Source organism: Gossypium raimondii, chromosome 5 (assembly GCF_025698545.1).
Source record: "Gossypium raimondii isolate GPD5lz chromosome 5, ASM2569854v1, whole genome shotgun sequence".
Classification (NCBI taxonomy): Eukaryota; Viridiplantae; Streptophyta; class Magnoliopsida; order Malvales; family Malvaceae; genus Gossypium; species Gossypium raimondii.
The window spans coordinates 9,003,092-9,018,683 of NC_068569.1; the positions used below are offsets into that span (position 1 = coordinate 9,003,092).

General features: G+C 31.6%; 1 protein-coding gene and 1 pseudogene across 3 annotated transcripts; both read left to right on the forward strand.

The window, feature by feature from the left end:
• The first annotated feature begins 4,708 nt into the window (after nt 1-4,708).
• Nucleotides 4,709-8,461, forward strand: LOC105768393 (myb family transcription factor PHL6). Of its 3 annotated transcripts, none has more exons than XM_012588292.2 (8): nt 4,709-4,858; nt 5,560-6,542; nt 6,739-6,946; nt 7,133-7,209; nt 7,310-7,349; nt 7,554-7,626; nt 7,720-7,789; nt 7,927-8,461. In XM_012588292.2, the coding sequence occupies exons 2-8, from the start codon at nt 5,916-5,918 to the stop codon at nt 8,287-8,289; spliced, it is 1,458 nt and encodes a 485-aa protein (XP_012443746.1). In that variant the 5' UTR covers nt 4,709-4,858; nt 5,560-5,915; the 3' UTR covers nt 8,290-8,461. The 3 variants fall into 3 exon arrangements, with proteins under 3 accessions (XP_012443746.1, XP_012443747.1, XP_012443748.1); XM_012588293.2 differs by lacking the exon at nt 4,709-4,858 and adding an exon at nt 4,976-5,473; XM_012588294.2 differs by lacking the exon at nt 4,709-4,858 and adding an exon at nt 4,976-5,388.
• Nucleotides 8,462-10,196: 1,735 nt separating this feature from the next.
• Nucleotides 10,197-12,694, forward strand: LOC105766780 (uncharacterized; annotated as a pseudogene).
• Nucleotides 12,695-15,592: the final 2,898 nt, after the last annotated feature.

The window sequence follows — 15,592 nt, forward strand, 5'->3', positions numbered from 1 at the left end:
AGTTAAAAATTTCGTCGATGATCAGAATCTTTTCTTTGTTGTTAATAAATCTTCTTCTGTTTTTTTCACGGTTGGGTCTGTATCGTTTTTTAAGAATAAAAAGGGGGGAAACAATAATACTTTATTGGTTTTTAAAAAATAAAACATTAAAAATAAGTCGGTTTTGTTTGTTGTGCCTGTCCGGATTTTCTCAAGGTGGTTTTGACGAATTCAATAGTGTATGTCGGACTTCCTTCAAATTAAAATCAGAGTAGATCCATGGTTTTAGGAACATGTTAACTTTTTCCTACTTCTTAAACTAGCCTTTCCCTTTCCTTGGTTTTTTTTAGAATATTATTACACCTGGTTTTTTCAAAGCTTCCTTTTTTGAGTGAATGGATTGTATCCAATCCAATCATAGGCCCATTAGTAATCCTTTAACATACGAGCAGGAATGCAGGATGGCTTCGGCTTTGCCCACTATCTTGTTTATACAAAAGAATAAATTTACCATTTTATTTAAAAATAAAATAAGTAAAATTATAATCAAACATACTTTAAGGCCCAACTTAAATTATTTTTAAATGAAGAAAAAATATTATAATTTAATAATATAAATAGTTTGTGTTTTTATATCATTCAATTCAATTCATCTAACTTATTAATTAATTTAGTTGATTGAGCCTTAGCTCAAATTGCATGGATATTATTGCTAATGCAGGAAGATATAGGTTCGAGTGTGCTGAATCGCATTATCCTCTTATTTATGAGTTGGGGAGAGGCTATAGATAGTTTTAGACAAAAAAAAATTTAATTGATTTCTCAAAATTTTAAAACCAAATTTATCCCATCGATTAAATTATAAGCTTTTTTCTTCAATTCTTTTTGGTTTATTCTATGCAATCTATTAGAAATAAAAACGTATTTCAAATGAACTTATTATGCATTACTTAGTTCATAAAAGAAATTTATTGCACCGCGAAAATTAACCGTATTTCTAATAAATTATTAATTAGTATTTATTTTTTAGGTGAGTTGTTTTTTAAAGGGTAATATTTTAGGGCTGCTTACTTTGAATTATTGTAACTTTAATCTAATTTCTATGTTACTTAAATTCAATGAGAGTGTGTGCCTTAGTAGAGGTTGGATGTTGGATTTTTGGATATCCAAATTTTACTCTTACCATGCTTAACTGAGCACCCACATACTAAAGCTTTTCCTTATATTTTTAAAAATTGCAATACTGCCTCTTAATTTTTTTTTGCAGACTGCAAACCAACCTTTCCATACAAAGAAAAACAATCAAAAGATTATTTTGGAAATTAAAGAAATGATTTTGGTTGATGAAAAACTTCATTTTGTTTTTGTTCCAATAAAGCAACCACCTCTTATTTCACATAATTTTCAAAAACTAAACAAGGAAAAAACCACCAATCATGTCTTAATTGAAAATCTAGGTATAAAAAGAAAAGGAAAATTATTTTTATTTGAGAGGACCAATTCTTTTATTGTTCGCATATTTTGCTGTCTCCGTCCCGACAATTTACAAAGCTTACAAAGCTATACTAACATTTCACGTAAATAATTTATAAAGTTGGTAGATAACAATAATTTATTGTTTAGAAAAGTTTAATGTATGATACATGGTCGTGTGTTTTGTGTGATTTAAGTTTTAATTGGTACATATGGTCAAAGTTTGTTATACAGTCTGAAGGCACGATCATGTGACTTCACTTATACGATTTCTGTCCTTACATACCATGTGACAACACGATTGTGTGATCCTTGTTTTGTATTTTTTTTCTTTTTTTGAATTGTTTCAAACGAGTCATTGCTTCGTTTTAAACTATTTTAGAGCTTCCCTGAATTCGTTTTAAACTCGATAATATACGAATATCATGTTTTTTTATTATAAGTCTGATGATCACTGATCGTTTTGGGAAACTTTACATTGATATAGCATGATTTTATTTATTATGCGTGATAGCATCTCGTAACCCTAATTCGGCGACAGAAACATACGAATGATAGTTGTATTATATAAAGACTTTTTTTTTGTACGTCTTATAAATACATAAAAGCATAACTTTATGTTATGTAAAATTATTTTGTAAAATAATATAATCTTATAAAATAATATTTCATTAAAAAAATATGTCCTTATGGTATATATCTCGGATGCGCCTATCAAAATTAATAATTTTAATTTTTTATTTATTTCGTAGAGGATTGCTATTGCGCAACATATCAATGAATCAAGGTACAACATCTTTATTTTTATGGTTACTTAACATTAATATATTCTTATATGGTTGATGTTTGTTTTTACAAGGTTAAAAAAATTGTGGGTGAAGCTATAAATCTGAAATGGGAGGGAGCCATCCAAGTTTCTCAATTACTTGAAAATGGGTCCTACAAATAATTATTCTGTCTTGCTGACTAGACTTCTAGCAATAATATAAAATAAAAGGTATGGTTATAGTTATGTAATTTCATTTGTGTGATTTTATTATTATTTGGTCGAGTTAGGTTAAAATTTAGTTAATTTTTAAAACTATTTCCATATCATCAACAAACAGTGTTGTCAAATTGAGTTTAATAATAAGCTTATAAAAGAGCTGAGGGATTAAGATTTACATAAAACAAAATGAAATAATGTGGCTGGTTGAATTGAATTATTAAGGTAAAGAATAATAGGTATTATTGATGTTGATGATGCAAGTCGTCTGTCCCCACTCCCCACTCAACTAATTATGTGGTTTTCAAACAAAGCAAAACATAAATCAACATTGGGTTAGTTTATAAAAGCTTGGTTTTAGAAGAATTTTGAGTTGGTTAAAACAGACATGCGATTTAGGAATTTATTAAATTATGACCATTTCTCGTGTGAATAGTATATGTAATAAATATATTTATTAATTTTCTTTATAAAAATAAATCATTTTCTATTGGAATGGTAAAGTTAAATATTTAAAATTTATTCTGTCATGACCGATTGAATTTTAGCTCTAGACATTATATAAAAATAGCAGATGTTATAAAACGTATAATGAGATTAATGTTTTAAAAATTCATTGTGTCATGAGTTTGAAATCTCATCATAATTGAGTTTTATTGATTTTATATAAAAATAAGACAAAAGCATCCTTATAATAATACAAGTAAATTTCCAATTAAATTGTTGCTCCGTTGGCTTTTTTTTTTTTGTGAACTCCAAGAGGGTAAAGCCATAACAACAACGAGACTAACGCAACTCGTACCTAAGCTACACTTGAGGCGATGAACATCCTGACCATTAACTTAATGAGATACTTCAATATAAGTATAGATAACTTCCTTTGTATATTGAAAGGTTTTTTTTTTTTTTTGATAATTCTCTACCAACTAAATTAAGAACTTAAATGCAAGTAAAATTAAATGTTTGACTTTATTGTGGAAAAAAGGACAATATGTAGTAAAAGTTTAAAAATATAATTCAATTTATTTTCTAAAGATGTCAGGTTAATTGATCGAATTAATTGAAATATTCGATTCAATTAACGATTAAATAATTAAAATTTTAATTAATTCGAATAATACTAATTCAATTCGATTAACTGTTTAAATACTACTACCAAGAATAACCACTAGGCTTTTAACAAAGGGAAAACAATATATATATACTGCATTATGATTTAAGAGAGGGCAAAAGGAGACGATCCCAATCCCAATCCCAATAGGCAAAGGAGAATAAAAAGATTGGTTGTTTAGCCAATGAATGGGCAGAACAGGAATCAACTACCACCACTAGAATTAGCATGTCACAATCTTTAATCTATTTTTGTGGTGATTAAGAGGATGTGTCACAATCCTTTTTTAGTCTTTCTCACCATATATTTTTAGTAATCATCTCCACTTTGTTTCCCAACCTGTTTTAAGCAACCCTGACATCATTCAAAGGACCCACACTTGAGGGCCCCATATTTATTCAATCGTTTTGGCAAGGAGTAATTTATTTGAGCACTAGTATTCTGTTTGTCTGATATTTATAAGGACATACAACAAGAATTGCAGATTGAATCGTGCGCCTAGATTCTTAGTATATATATTTATTTATTGACTAGTCAGGTAACAACGGAATAAGATGTTGGTTTGATGAAAACAGAGGGAGGACGAAGGTAGGAAGGACTTTTTGGTATTATGAAGATAGTTCAGAAGTGTAATGTGAGAAGTCTTAGAGAATAAATTTATTTGCGACTTTTTTTAACGGGGGATAAACTTAGTTACATGTCTGATGTAAATAATAGTGATGTGACATTTTAAGATATATATATTAGAATGATCAGCAATTAATTATTTTGAATCTTCATGTGGTCTTAGCAAAAATTTATAATTCTAAAATTTGTCAAGTTGTGATTTATTAACCAATCAGTGATTCATTAACTAGTTGTAGGTTCAAGACATCATTGGTTTAATTGGAAGACACATGTGCAGTTTTTTTTATGAGTGTTGTTTGAGGTTTGCAAAGCTCGCTATCCAGCAATATATATATTATAGCAGCTCCTTTGCTAATGGACATTGCCTTCAAAGGCCAAACCAGATGAAACAAACTACTGTTTGATATTAAAATAACTTGGCAACTTGCTAGATAAAACCAATGACGGATAATTGCAATGCTAAACTTGAGAAATGATTAGTATTGTTTCATTAATTAATATTAATTTAAAGGTAAAGGGATGGCCTACTACTTTATCTTTAATTATACGACGTTCTAAGTTACTATTTTACTCTGGCTGTCCCTTATTATTGTTGCAATGGAACGTTTGGGGAGGGAGAAATGAAGGTTTAGCAAATCCCATCCGAAACTCTACTCAATGTAAAACAATCTAAATAAGTTTTGGTATGTCTTTTTTGTCCATCTTCTTCTACCCATTTTTTTAAATACTTTCTATATGTTGGTTCTGAATCTCAGGGACTTGGTATTTCTGGGTTTTTTTTTTTTGGGGGGGGTGGGGAATTTCCTCGGCTCTGAGTCTGGGTGGGTTTTCTTTGGTATCTGGGATTTCAATGACTTACCAAAAGGTGGTGTGTGGTTTATAAGTCTTCCTTTTGTTTTATAAGCATTGTTCAATGTTATCTTTTACCCTTTTCTGTTACCAGCTTTGTGGTTTAGTGTTACATGGCGACTGGTCGCTGATTATGCACAGGGAATTGCTTGTACAATTATAGCCTACCAGCTACTTTTATTTGTGTCTTGATGGTCTAGTTGTGTTTAAGCATTCAAACAACCGTCTAAGCAATGTTCTTTTCAAAATTGACCCCAAGAACCTTTTACTGAAATCTGGGGTTTGAAACAGAAGGTTCATATTCCTTAAGGGGCTTATATGGTCGTTTAACCTTATGAAAGTATGGTAATTGGCAACCAGAGATGTAAGTGAACTCACAGGCCACCTATTTTTTCTTACTTTAATTAGCATTTATTGAAGGGAGTGGTGCTTATAAGTTTGCGATTATGGTGAGTTCAATTGATATTAGACAGCAAATGTTTTGCTTTCCTTGTGGCTGTTATGCTGATTGCTTAACTTTTGTTCTGTTTTACAGGTCCTTTTCTGGGAAGACATTGTTTATTGTCTTAAAAATACTTTGATCTCAATGTCGGTGGGTTGATTTGATACTTATTTCTTTCCACTTTAAATTGATCAGCGCAACAGATTCAGGTTTGAAGATTTGATTATCTGAAGAATGTAACTTTGGTGATAACAGAGTGCAGTCCTTTCAATTTCATAGACATGCACTGTATCTGACTATTCTGGTGGACATTTATTCAACTTAGCTATAAGCTTAATCTTGAAATAGCCTTGAGGTTCAATCACTGAACTGCTATCTAAGATCTCTGATTCTCATTGTTGACTTCTACATTTCTACAATATTTTGGTACCTGTCCATTAAGGAACAAGATGAAGGTTGGGATATCATCCAAGACCATAAATCACCCTAGCTTTGTATCTGTTACACAGAGCGATCCTAGCAAGGGAATTGGAGAATCATATCCCATTGCAGTATCCCCAATTCATAATTTTCCAAGTAGGGACTTAGAAGGTCCATCTTGGTTGACCGGTGAATGTTCATCTCTATTTCCACTTAAAAAGAATGAGCTAAACTCTGGACCAAGTAGCCCCAGTTCTCCAAGTTCTCATGCTAAGGGCGCTTTTTCACATTCTTCTGTGTTCTGTACCAGTTTATATTTGTCATCTTCGTCTACATCAGAAACTCAGCGACAGCTTGGAAATTTCCCATTTCTTCCACATCCTCCTACATGCCACCAGTTCATTTCTGCTGTTGATTCATCGAAATCTCCCGTGGTTTTTACTGAGGATTTGTGCAATCCATATGATGTGGACCACTCAGAAGTCATAATGAAGGACTTCCATAAATTTCCAGGAGATGCTCGCGATGATGGTTGCTTTCATGGTATGCATTGTGAAAGGGATAATTTCATCCTCACTGAGCAAGTAGAACTACATTTCTTGTCTGATGAACTTGACATTGCTATCAATGACCATGGAGAAAATCCCAGAGTTGAGGTAAGTTGTGGCTATCATTGAATTACAGTTTCATAATATCCTATTGTTGATAATAAGTATATTTATGGGTGAGTGAGATACGATATTTGAAGTGAAACCTGAGACTGAAGACATGAGAAGAGCAAAATGATAAGAAAAGGGGTCAGTTTACTCTTATTCTCACCCTTTCTTGCTTTAACTACCGGTTCACATTTAGGAAATATGTGAATCACCTCAACCTTCATCAAAGCCAACTGTAGGGTTGACATGCAACCGAAATTCGGCTTCTGCGACGCCATCTATGAGTGCTGCTGTAAGTCCTGCTCTGTCCGGACCGGCAGCTGTTCACAAGCCGAGAATGAGATGGACTCCTGAGCTGCACGAGTGCTTTGTAGAGGCTGTCAGCAAGCTTGATGGGCCTGAAAGTAAGTAGGTTATGCTATCTACTCTAGGAATTAACTTGTGCTAGTTCTTTCTTCTGGTCAATTCAGTCGAATGAAAATAATTCAACACACATTTCCATAATAAAACTCAATATTTTTATAAAATAAGCTATTTGTATTACACAAAGAAAGAAATAGGAAAAGCTGATTATATTGTACATGATGCAGAGGCAACTCCAAAGGGTGTGCTAAAGCTTATGAATGTTGAAGGTTTGACTATCTACCACGTGAAGAGCCACTTACAAGTACTTGAGTAATTCTATAATATGAATGAAGCATATATTCTTTGTTATGTACTACAGATATTGATCTTACATCTTTATTATCTACGTCTTACCTTTACAGAAATATCGACTTGCCAAATATATGCCTGAGAAGAAAGAAGGTAATAGATTCTTTATAAAAAATAACTTGTTTGTGTGTGTGTGTGTGTGTTTGTAAAACTAATATTTCAAGAAATATTGATGACTACTTCAATATTTTCATTTTTACTATTCTTGTGCAGCTCCTAGACCATATTTGAAATGCTGATATTTAACCTCATGTTTCAAAAATCCATTGACATGTTTCTGTCTATTTGAACATCCAGAGAAGAAGACTTGGAGCTCTGGAGAAAAGAAAGCAGCTTTAAGCATTGGTGAGAGTGATGGAAAGAAAAATGGGTAACTGTTGTTTCATTTCTCTAAATGTATTTCTACTTTCTCATTTATTTACAAGAATGCGGGTAAAATGTTTGTTCACCTTTTTGGTTCTAGGGGCATGCATATCACTGAAGCTCTGCAAATGCAGATTGAAGTGCAGAAACAATTACATGAACAGCTTGAGGTATTTATTATGTTCATAGAGCCAGAGCATTGTGAAATTTTTAATGATTGTTTTATATAAGTAGAAATTATAAGCTAATAGATAACCGGTCCCATACATGCATTCTGAGTCGTGCTATTTCTATATCCAATGCACAGCTACAAAGGTTGCTTCAGTTACGCATAGAAGAACAGGCAAGGTATTTGCAGAAGATTTTGGAAGAACAACAGAAAGCTGGCAGTGCCTTAATTCCTACACTAAGCTTGTCAGCACCAACCGATCCTCCGAGCCAAAACTCAGAATTGCAGCAGCCTTCTTCTCCATCTGCTGTTGTCTCAGCTTCCCAACACTCTGAATCTAAAACCGAATCATCATCAGCATCATCTCTACCATCAAAGCATAAAGCTAACGGTGTCGGTGTCAATGAATGTAAAACTGAATCAAGTCTGAAAAGGTTCCGCTTCGAGGACAAGCCAGAGTCGGCCATAGACGAGGCTGTGGTGGAAAATCCTGTGCAATAACAGCTTCACCCAACTCAACTCATGATTTCCTTTTATTGCATCAGATTCTAAATCACCCCAACTTTTGTATACGCATTAATTTAGTGTAAAAGTTATTGAATTTAGATTTGCTTCATTTGTATGCATGATATTATTACATTTTATATTTATTTAAGTCTGGTTTAATTTAAAATAGTGACCTAAAATTTTGTTTAAATTAATTCATATTTGTAAATTATTAATTCAAGTTCATTTATTAAAATCTTATTTATACCTAATTTAATGTTTACATTCTAATATTTATATTATTATATATTTAATTTTATAGTATAAATTACATAATATACAATATTATATTATAAATTTTAAAAATTGGGTGACTCATATTTTAAATGAGTTTGGTTTTTTTTTTGTCAAATCTCATTTTTTAAGCCTAATATTTTTTTCGAACTCTTTTAAATTTTAAATGAGTCTTCCAAATTCAATGGATGCCAGACTCTTAAATAAGTCTACTCTAAGCCTGCTCGTGAGTCAAACTAGGCCGGGTCTATGTAGAATTTTAAGCTCACTATTTAGACCTTGGTCTGGCTTAATCCAACCATCGGTTAAATCGATTAAATGAATTATAATCGAAAAATGCTCTCCCCTATGCACAAGGGAAACAATCCTTATAATGAAATTTAGTGACCATTAATATTTTTCTTTGTAATATTTGTAATTAATAACATATAAATATTATTTTTGGTCTTAATTTATATTACTCATAATATAAACTTTTAATAAAACTAAAAAATCACTTAAAATTGAAAATTTAGAGCATTGACTCCTTTTTGAATTATAAACTTTTAATCATAGTTTTTAAATTTAAAATTATATTAATGATCAAACATTGAATAAATTGTACAAAATTTTATTAAATAAAATAATACATTTTAATAAATACACTCGAATATAATTAAACTGTGCATTTCAAGAATAAAAATTAGTAATGAATTATTTTGAATATACTTGATTTCATTAATTTATTTATAGTAAATAATTAGTTTCATTCTTATATTTAAATTTACCATTAATTATTTGTGCTTAAAATCAAACTTAAATTAATAATTTTTTTATTTCTAGTTAAAAATTGAATTAAACCTACAAATCGCCAAGAGAAAGTGTGGGTCCCATTCATTGGTCCACGCATGGATTCCTTGGCAATTGACCCACTATAAGAAAAATAAATCAATCACACAAATGACAAGACTCGGAAAGTACTATCAAAGTTACTCCCTGCGCTTCTTTCTTGTGCTTTGTTTTTCCAGCAACTCTTCTTCCCCCTTGAAACTCCAAAGTCATTGGTAGGGTGAGTTTTGATTGCCGGTACGGTGTATTTAGCTTATTTTTTATCTTATATTATAATATTTAATTTTATCGTTATCGCTATTTTTACACTAACTGCAAATAAATGTACCACCCATCCAAACTCACCATTAAACTTCACTTCTCCCTCAAAGGTATCTCCCTTTCATGTCTAACATTTTTTTTTTACTTTGTTTGTCTTATGATAACAAAATAGTCTGTGCCATTGTTATATACACCTGAAATTAAGGATTTATCTTTTTTTTTTCATTTCAGATTTATGGGGTTTTCTTTCATGAATTCTTTCTTTGTTTGTCGGTGCTTTATGTTTGTTTTGATGGCTTCAACTCAAAACTCAAAAGTCTTTTATATTCAATTTGATTTATTTTTATTTTTATTTTTTAAACGTTCTTTTTTTTTTTCATTATGTTTTTTATAATGTCTATGTTCCAGTCAAATACACTTTTACATTTCATATATTACCCTTCAATTATGATGGATTGTTGTGGCTCAAGAATTAAATCCTAATTTTGGTTGGTCGTTTTTGTTACCTTGGCATCCAAAGATTGGTCAAAGTGCTGAACAGATTACTTGGGTGAATCCAGGTTCAAACTTGCAGTGTGGCTTTGAAATAAATAAGATGGCATCAAGTGAAGTCTTCATCAATGTTCGTGATCATGGTAAAACTGTGGACGTAAAAAAGCAGAGAATCAAATGCAATTACTGTGACAAAGAGATGAGTGGGTTTTCCCGTCTCAAGTACCACTTGGGAGGTGTACGTGGGAATGTCCTCCCTTGCGAAAAGGTTCCCCAAGATGTCAAGAAGCTGTTCAGAGACATGGTACAAGGGAGAGAGCATCTCCACAACGATGCTCCTTATCTGTATCGACAACCTTTTCCACAGAAGCGGAACGGATGTCCCCATAACAATGTTGCCAAGAAAACCAGGCATCAAAGTTCTGAATCTTCTGGTGACGAGAGTAGAGAATATGATAATACAGATTCTATGTCTGAAGATGATTTAGAAGATTCAGTAGCTTCCTGCAAAAGGATGGTTTCACAAAGTGCTGCTGTTATCGGTGATCCGAACCAAGAATCGGGTAAGCAAAACAAGAGATGCATTGGTAGATTTTTCTTTGAAACAGGTACCGATTTTAAGCTTGTGAACTCACTAAGCTTCCAAAGGTTGATGAATGATATTCGCGGTCCGGGTCAGGCAGAGTATAAGATCCCCGATTGTCTGGAACTGAAAGGGTGGATTCTCAAGGATGAAGTGAAGGAAATCCAAGAATATATGCGGAAGATAAGGCAGTCATGGGGAAACACTGGATGCAGCATCTTGTTGGATGGATGGATCGACTAACAGGGCGAAACGTTGTTAGTTTTATCGCGGACTGTCCGGAATGCCCGATTTATCTTCACTCTTGTGATGTTTCAGCTTCGGTTGATGATGTTAACACGCTGCAGTTATTGTTGGATAGGGTTATGTATGAGGTTGGGGCTGAAAACGTAGTTCAAGTCATTGCCTTTTCTACAACAGGTTGGGTGGGAGATGTTGGAAAGCAGTTCATGGAACGGTGGAAGTCTGTGTTTTGGACTGTGAATGCATCTCATTGTATTGAGCTAATGTTGGATGAGGTCGCGAATATGGGTGACGTTCAACGGACATTAGAAAAGGCGAAGACCATCTTGAAGTTCATCCATGATCATGTGACGGTATTAAACCTTTGGCGAGATTACATGGATGGTCATGATCTTATTAAACCTACCAAGATAAAATCGGCCGTGCCTTTTGTGACTCTAGAGAATATTATATCAGAAAACAGAAACATCATGGCGATGTTCACATCATCCGCGTGGAACAACACAACATGGTCTTCTACAGTGGAGGGAAAGAGGGTAGCGAAGTTGGTAGGCGATGCTTCGTTCTGGAGAGGAGCCGGAATGGTTGTAAAGCTGACACTACCTTTAATACGTGTTCTATGTTTGATGCATGGGGAGGATAAACCGCAAATGGGATATATATACGAAACCATAGATCAAGTGAAGGAAACAGTTAAAGAGGGATGCAATAGCAGGAAATCTGAGTATATGCCGTTTTGGAAAGCGATTGATGAGATTTGGGATGGCCATCTCCATAGCCCCCTCCACGCTGCAGGTTACTTTTTTAATCCAAGTTTTTTCTATTTAACTGATTTCCAAAGTGATTTCGAGGTCGGCTTCGGCCTATTATGTTGTATGGTCCGTATGATTCAAAATCAGACCATTCAAGATAAAATCTTATAACAACTCGATGCGTATCGACATTGTAAAGGTGCTCTCAGACAGGGAAGTACTGTTCAGCAAAGAACCAACTTGTCTCCTGGTAAAGAGATAACCATTATTCTATCCTCTCTCACAATTTCTTTTACATTTTTAGATTGTTTTAAACATAGTTTTGTCACTGCTAATGTGAATCTAGCTATGTGGTGGTCACCTTACGGAGGAGAGTATCCGGAGTTGCAGCGATTTGCGACGAGAATATTGAGCCAGACTTGTGTAGGTGCTTCAAAATACAGGCTCAACCGAAGTTTAGCGGAGAAGCTGCTGACAAAAGTAAGGGATCGAACCGAGGAACAACTGTTAAGTGATCTCACATTTGTTCATTACAATCTGCAACTGCAGCAGCAGCACTCTCAGTTGGGTGTACATTGTGGCTGATGAGATAGGTCCGATGACTGAGTGGATAGTGGACGATACGGCGGAGATCAGGTCCGATAACGGTGATTCGACTTGGAAGGATTTGGAGAGTGCTGTCAATGGAGAAGGACCTTCGTTTGAAGTTAAGGAAGAGACCAGGTAAAAGGGTAAGGCTTTAAGGGAGCCTATGGCAAATACCATTTTGGCAAAGACAAGGGTTACCATGCATGTCTGTTATTAAACAAACTGACATGAAACCAATCAAAGTAGTTTGTGACGTAAAAGACAGTGATGAATGTCCATGTCAGTAAATGTTCAATATAACAAAATTACAAGTTTGACACGTTGATTTTGATGAAAAACCAGTGGTGTGTAAGCTAAGCTGCATTGTTTTGGGTCTCACCATATCTGCATTTGTAAGGTCCATGAATAAATTATGAATCCCTTCTGTTTTCTTATTTAATACCAACATAAAAGGGAGTATGGAGATCCAAAAATGCAGAAATTTTGACAGATATCATGATAGGAATTATTTTAAAGAAAAATATCCATGCAATGGTAAAGCATGTATACTGGTAACTTTAAAAGATATTATTTATTTAAAATGAAATTGTCCAAGAAAATGCAAATCTATGATAAAATAATCTAAGCTTTACGATACTGCAAATGCTGGCAGAATATATAAACTGGTTTGTTAGTTGATAAATTAACGGTACATTTCTTTTCTTTTGGAAAATGATTTATTTTTTTAAAAAGTTAATATTTTCTAGTGTTTGAATGAGTCATGCAAAATATTGTCATTGTTTGATAAATTTCTTAAAATATTTCTTAAAAGCTGTTTTAATGAAACAAACCTACACTTGAAATTTTCTTATCTTTTCATTGTTTAATTGAATTTATTTTATATCTATAAATTTATATTTTACATTATTTTTGCATATATTAAAATATTTTCTTAAATTCAACTTCATTACATCCTTATTTTTTACATAACTACCAAGTGGGTATTTTTTAATTTTAAAATATGACATCAACAACAATTGAACTTGATTTTAAATTTGAAAAATAGGACTAAATTCTTAAAAATAAAAGTACAAAGACTAAATTACAAATTTGTGAAGATTACATACACTAAACATATTTTAACATTTATGCTAAAAAATTATTATTAATATATTTATAATTGTAATAAAGATTTGTTATTAAAATATTAATATTGAATATTTTCAATAATATGTGAAGAATATTATTTAAAATTATTATTAAAATAAAATTGAAATATGAAATAATTTATTAAATTAATAAATTATATTAATAAATTATTATATCACTAAATATAAATAATTAATTTTTCATCCACAATATAAAAAAATTATTTCATTTAATAATAAATGAATTAATTCGGTTTCAACACTTTTAAAATAAATAAACTTGGAGCTCAAATTCTGTGGATGGTATGCCAAAGTAGTACCATAATTCTTCAAATAGTCCTAAACCACCACTAGTAACCTTCAATATTCTATATATTAACATCTCTCCAAAATTCTTCAAACATTCCTAAACCACTCTGGATACTTCTTTTAACGAACTCAGCATTCATTTAAAGAAAAGATTTACAAGCTCAAGTCTCATATGAAAATATAATCCATACAAGACAATATCCAACAAGCTTGAAAATCTTTGGGAGGAAGAGCAAACTTCACTTCAATTAAGCTACCATTACCTATAAGGAGAACTCTCACTCGTCTATTGGTGTTCTACTTCAAGGTAGAGAAGCCACCATGATGGGTCTTTTACAAAAATATTATAAAAAATAAAATTTACCAAAATACTACAAGTTTTTTATTTACAAAATATATAAACTTTTTTATTTACCAAAATATATCAAAAAACCAAAATAAAAAAAACCCGACAAAAAAATCGATCAAGTGACATCTCATTTGGTCACGCCAATGGTATTAGCGGCACCAAAGGTGCCAAAACCATTATGGCACTAACGGTGCCAATGCCATTAAGCGCACCAGTTGGTGTTATTTGGGGGTCGGTGGTGGGGGCAGAAGGAGAGAAAGAAAGAAAGAAAGGAGAGGAAAGAAAGAAAGAAAGAAAGAAAGGGGAGGAAAGAAAGAAAAGGAAAGGAGAAGAGAAAAAAGGAAAGAAAGAAGAAGAAAAAAGAAAGAAGGAAGGAAAGAAAGGGAAAGGAGAAGAGAAAAAGAAGAAGAAGAAGAGGAAGAAAGGAAAAAAAGGAAAAAAAGGTAATTTTATTAATAAGTTTGAATTTTTTGTAATATTTATGTGTTTAAAATTTATGTAATGTAATTATAGTTATTTTATTATTTTATTTAGCATATATATTTTATTAAATATATTTAGAATGAAAAAATAAGTTAAAGTACATTATATGTTGATTAGGGAATTTTTTATGAAATTTAGTTATGAATTTGAAAATAAAATTTTAGGAAAATAGCATTAAAAGAAAATGACAAAGAAGTATGTTTTAGAAAACACAAAATACGAAAAGAAAAACGAGAATTGTATATTTATTGAAAATAAATAAATGCGAAAAAGAAATGCGAAAATGTACATGAAATAAATGTAAAACATAATAAATTGAAAATAATGTAAAATTATAAAATAAAAATTACGTTTTTTAAATAATAATATGTGGATTAAAAAATACGAATAAATGGTCAAGAAAGACTGTACTAGTAAATGTTATTAAAAATTCAGAAATAATTTATAGAATTAATGGAAAAAATATAGTGAAATAATATAAAATAATAAAATACAAAAAATATAGTTTTATTGAAAGTAATAAAATCGGAAAAATAATAATACGACCAAAGGCGGGGGATGGGTTTATTTCGGGTTATTTACCAAAATATAACAAAAAATATAAAAATATTATAAAGTTTTATTTTATTTACCAAAAGAATAGAGGAAAAAATGGTTATGGAGGGAATAAAAGGCGGTACCAATATGTGGGTAATTACTTTTAATCCCTTATTATTTATTAATAAATTTCAAACATTATGCACTGAAATAATGTAAAATTATAAAAGACTAAGTTAATGATATTTTTAAAGTAATAAAATGCGGAGAAAAAAATACGAACATATGGCGTAAGTAAGAGTGTATTACTCACTTTTTAAAATTCGAAACAATTAATACAAAATATTTCAAAGAAAATGTACTGAAATAATTTAAAACAATAAAATAGGAGAATAATATATTTTTATTTAAAGTAATAAAGATTGAGAAAATTATACGAACAAAGGGCGGGGGTAAGGGTTAAGTTTTTACA

Coding starts and splice junctions, on each gene's coding strand:
- LOC105768393 (XM_012588292.2), top strand. CDS start 5,916: ATGAAGGTTGGGATATCATCCAAGACCATAAATCACCCTAGCTTTGTA. Junction 6,947..7,132: donor CAAGCTTGATGGGCCTGAAA/GTAAGTAGGTTA, acceptor TACATGATGCAG/AGGCAACTCCAAAGGGTGTG. Junction 7,627..7,719: donor AGTGATGGAAAGAAAAATGG/GTAACTGTTGTT, acceptor TTTTGGTTCTAG/GGGCATGCATATCACTGAAG.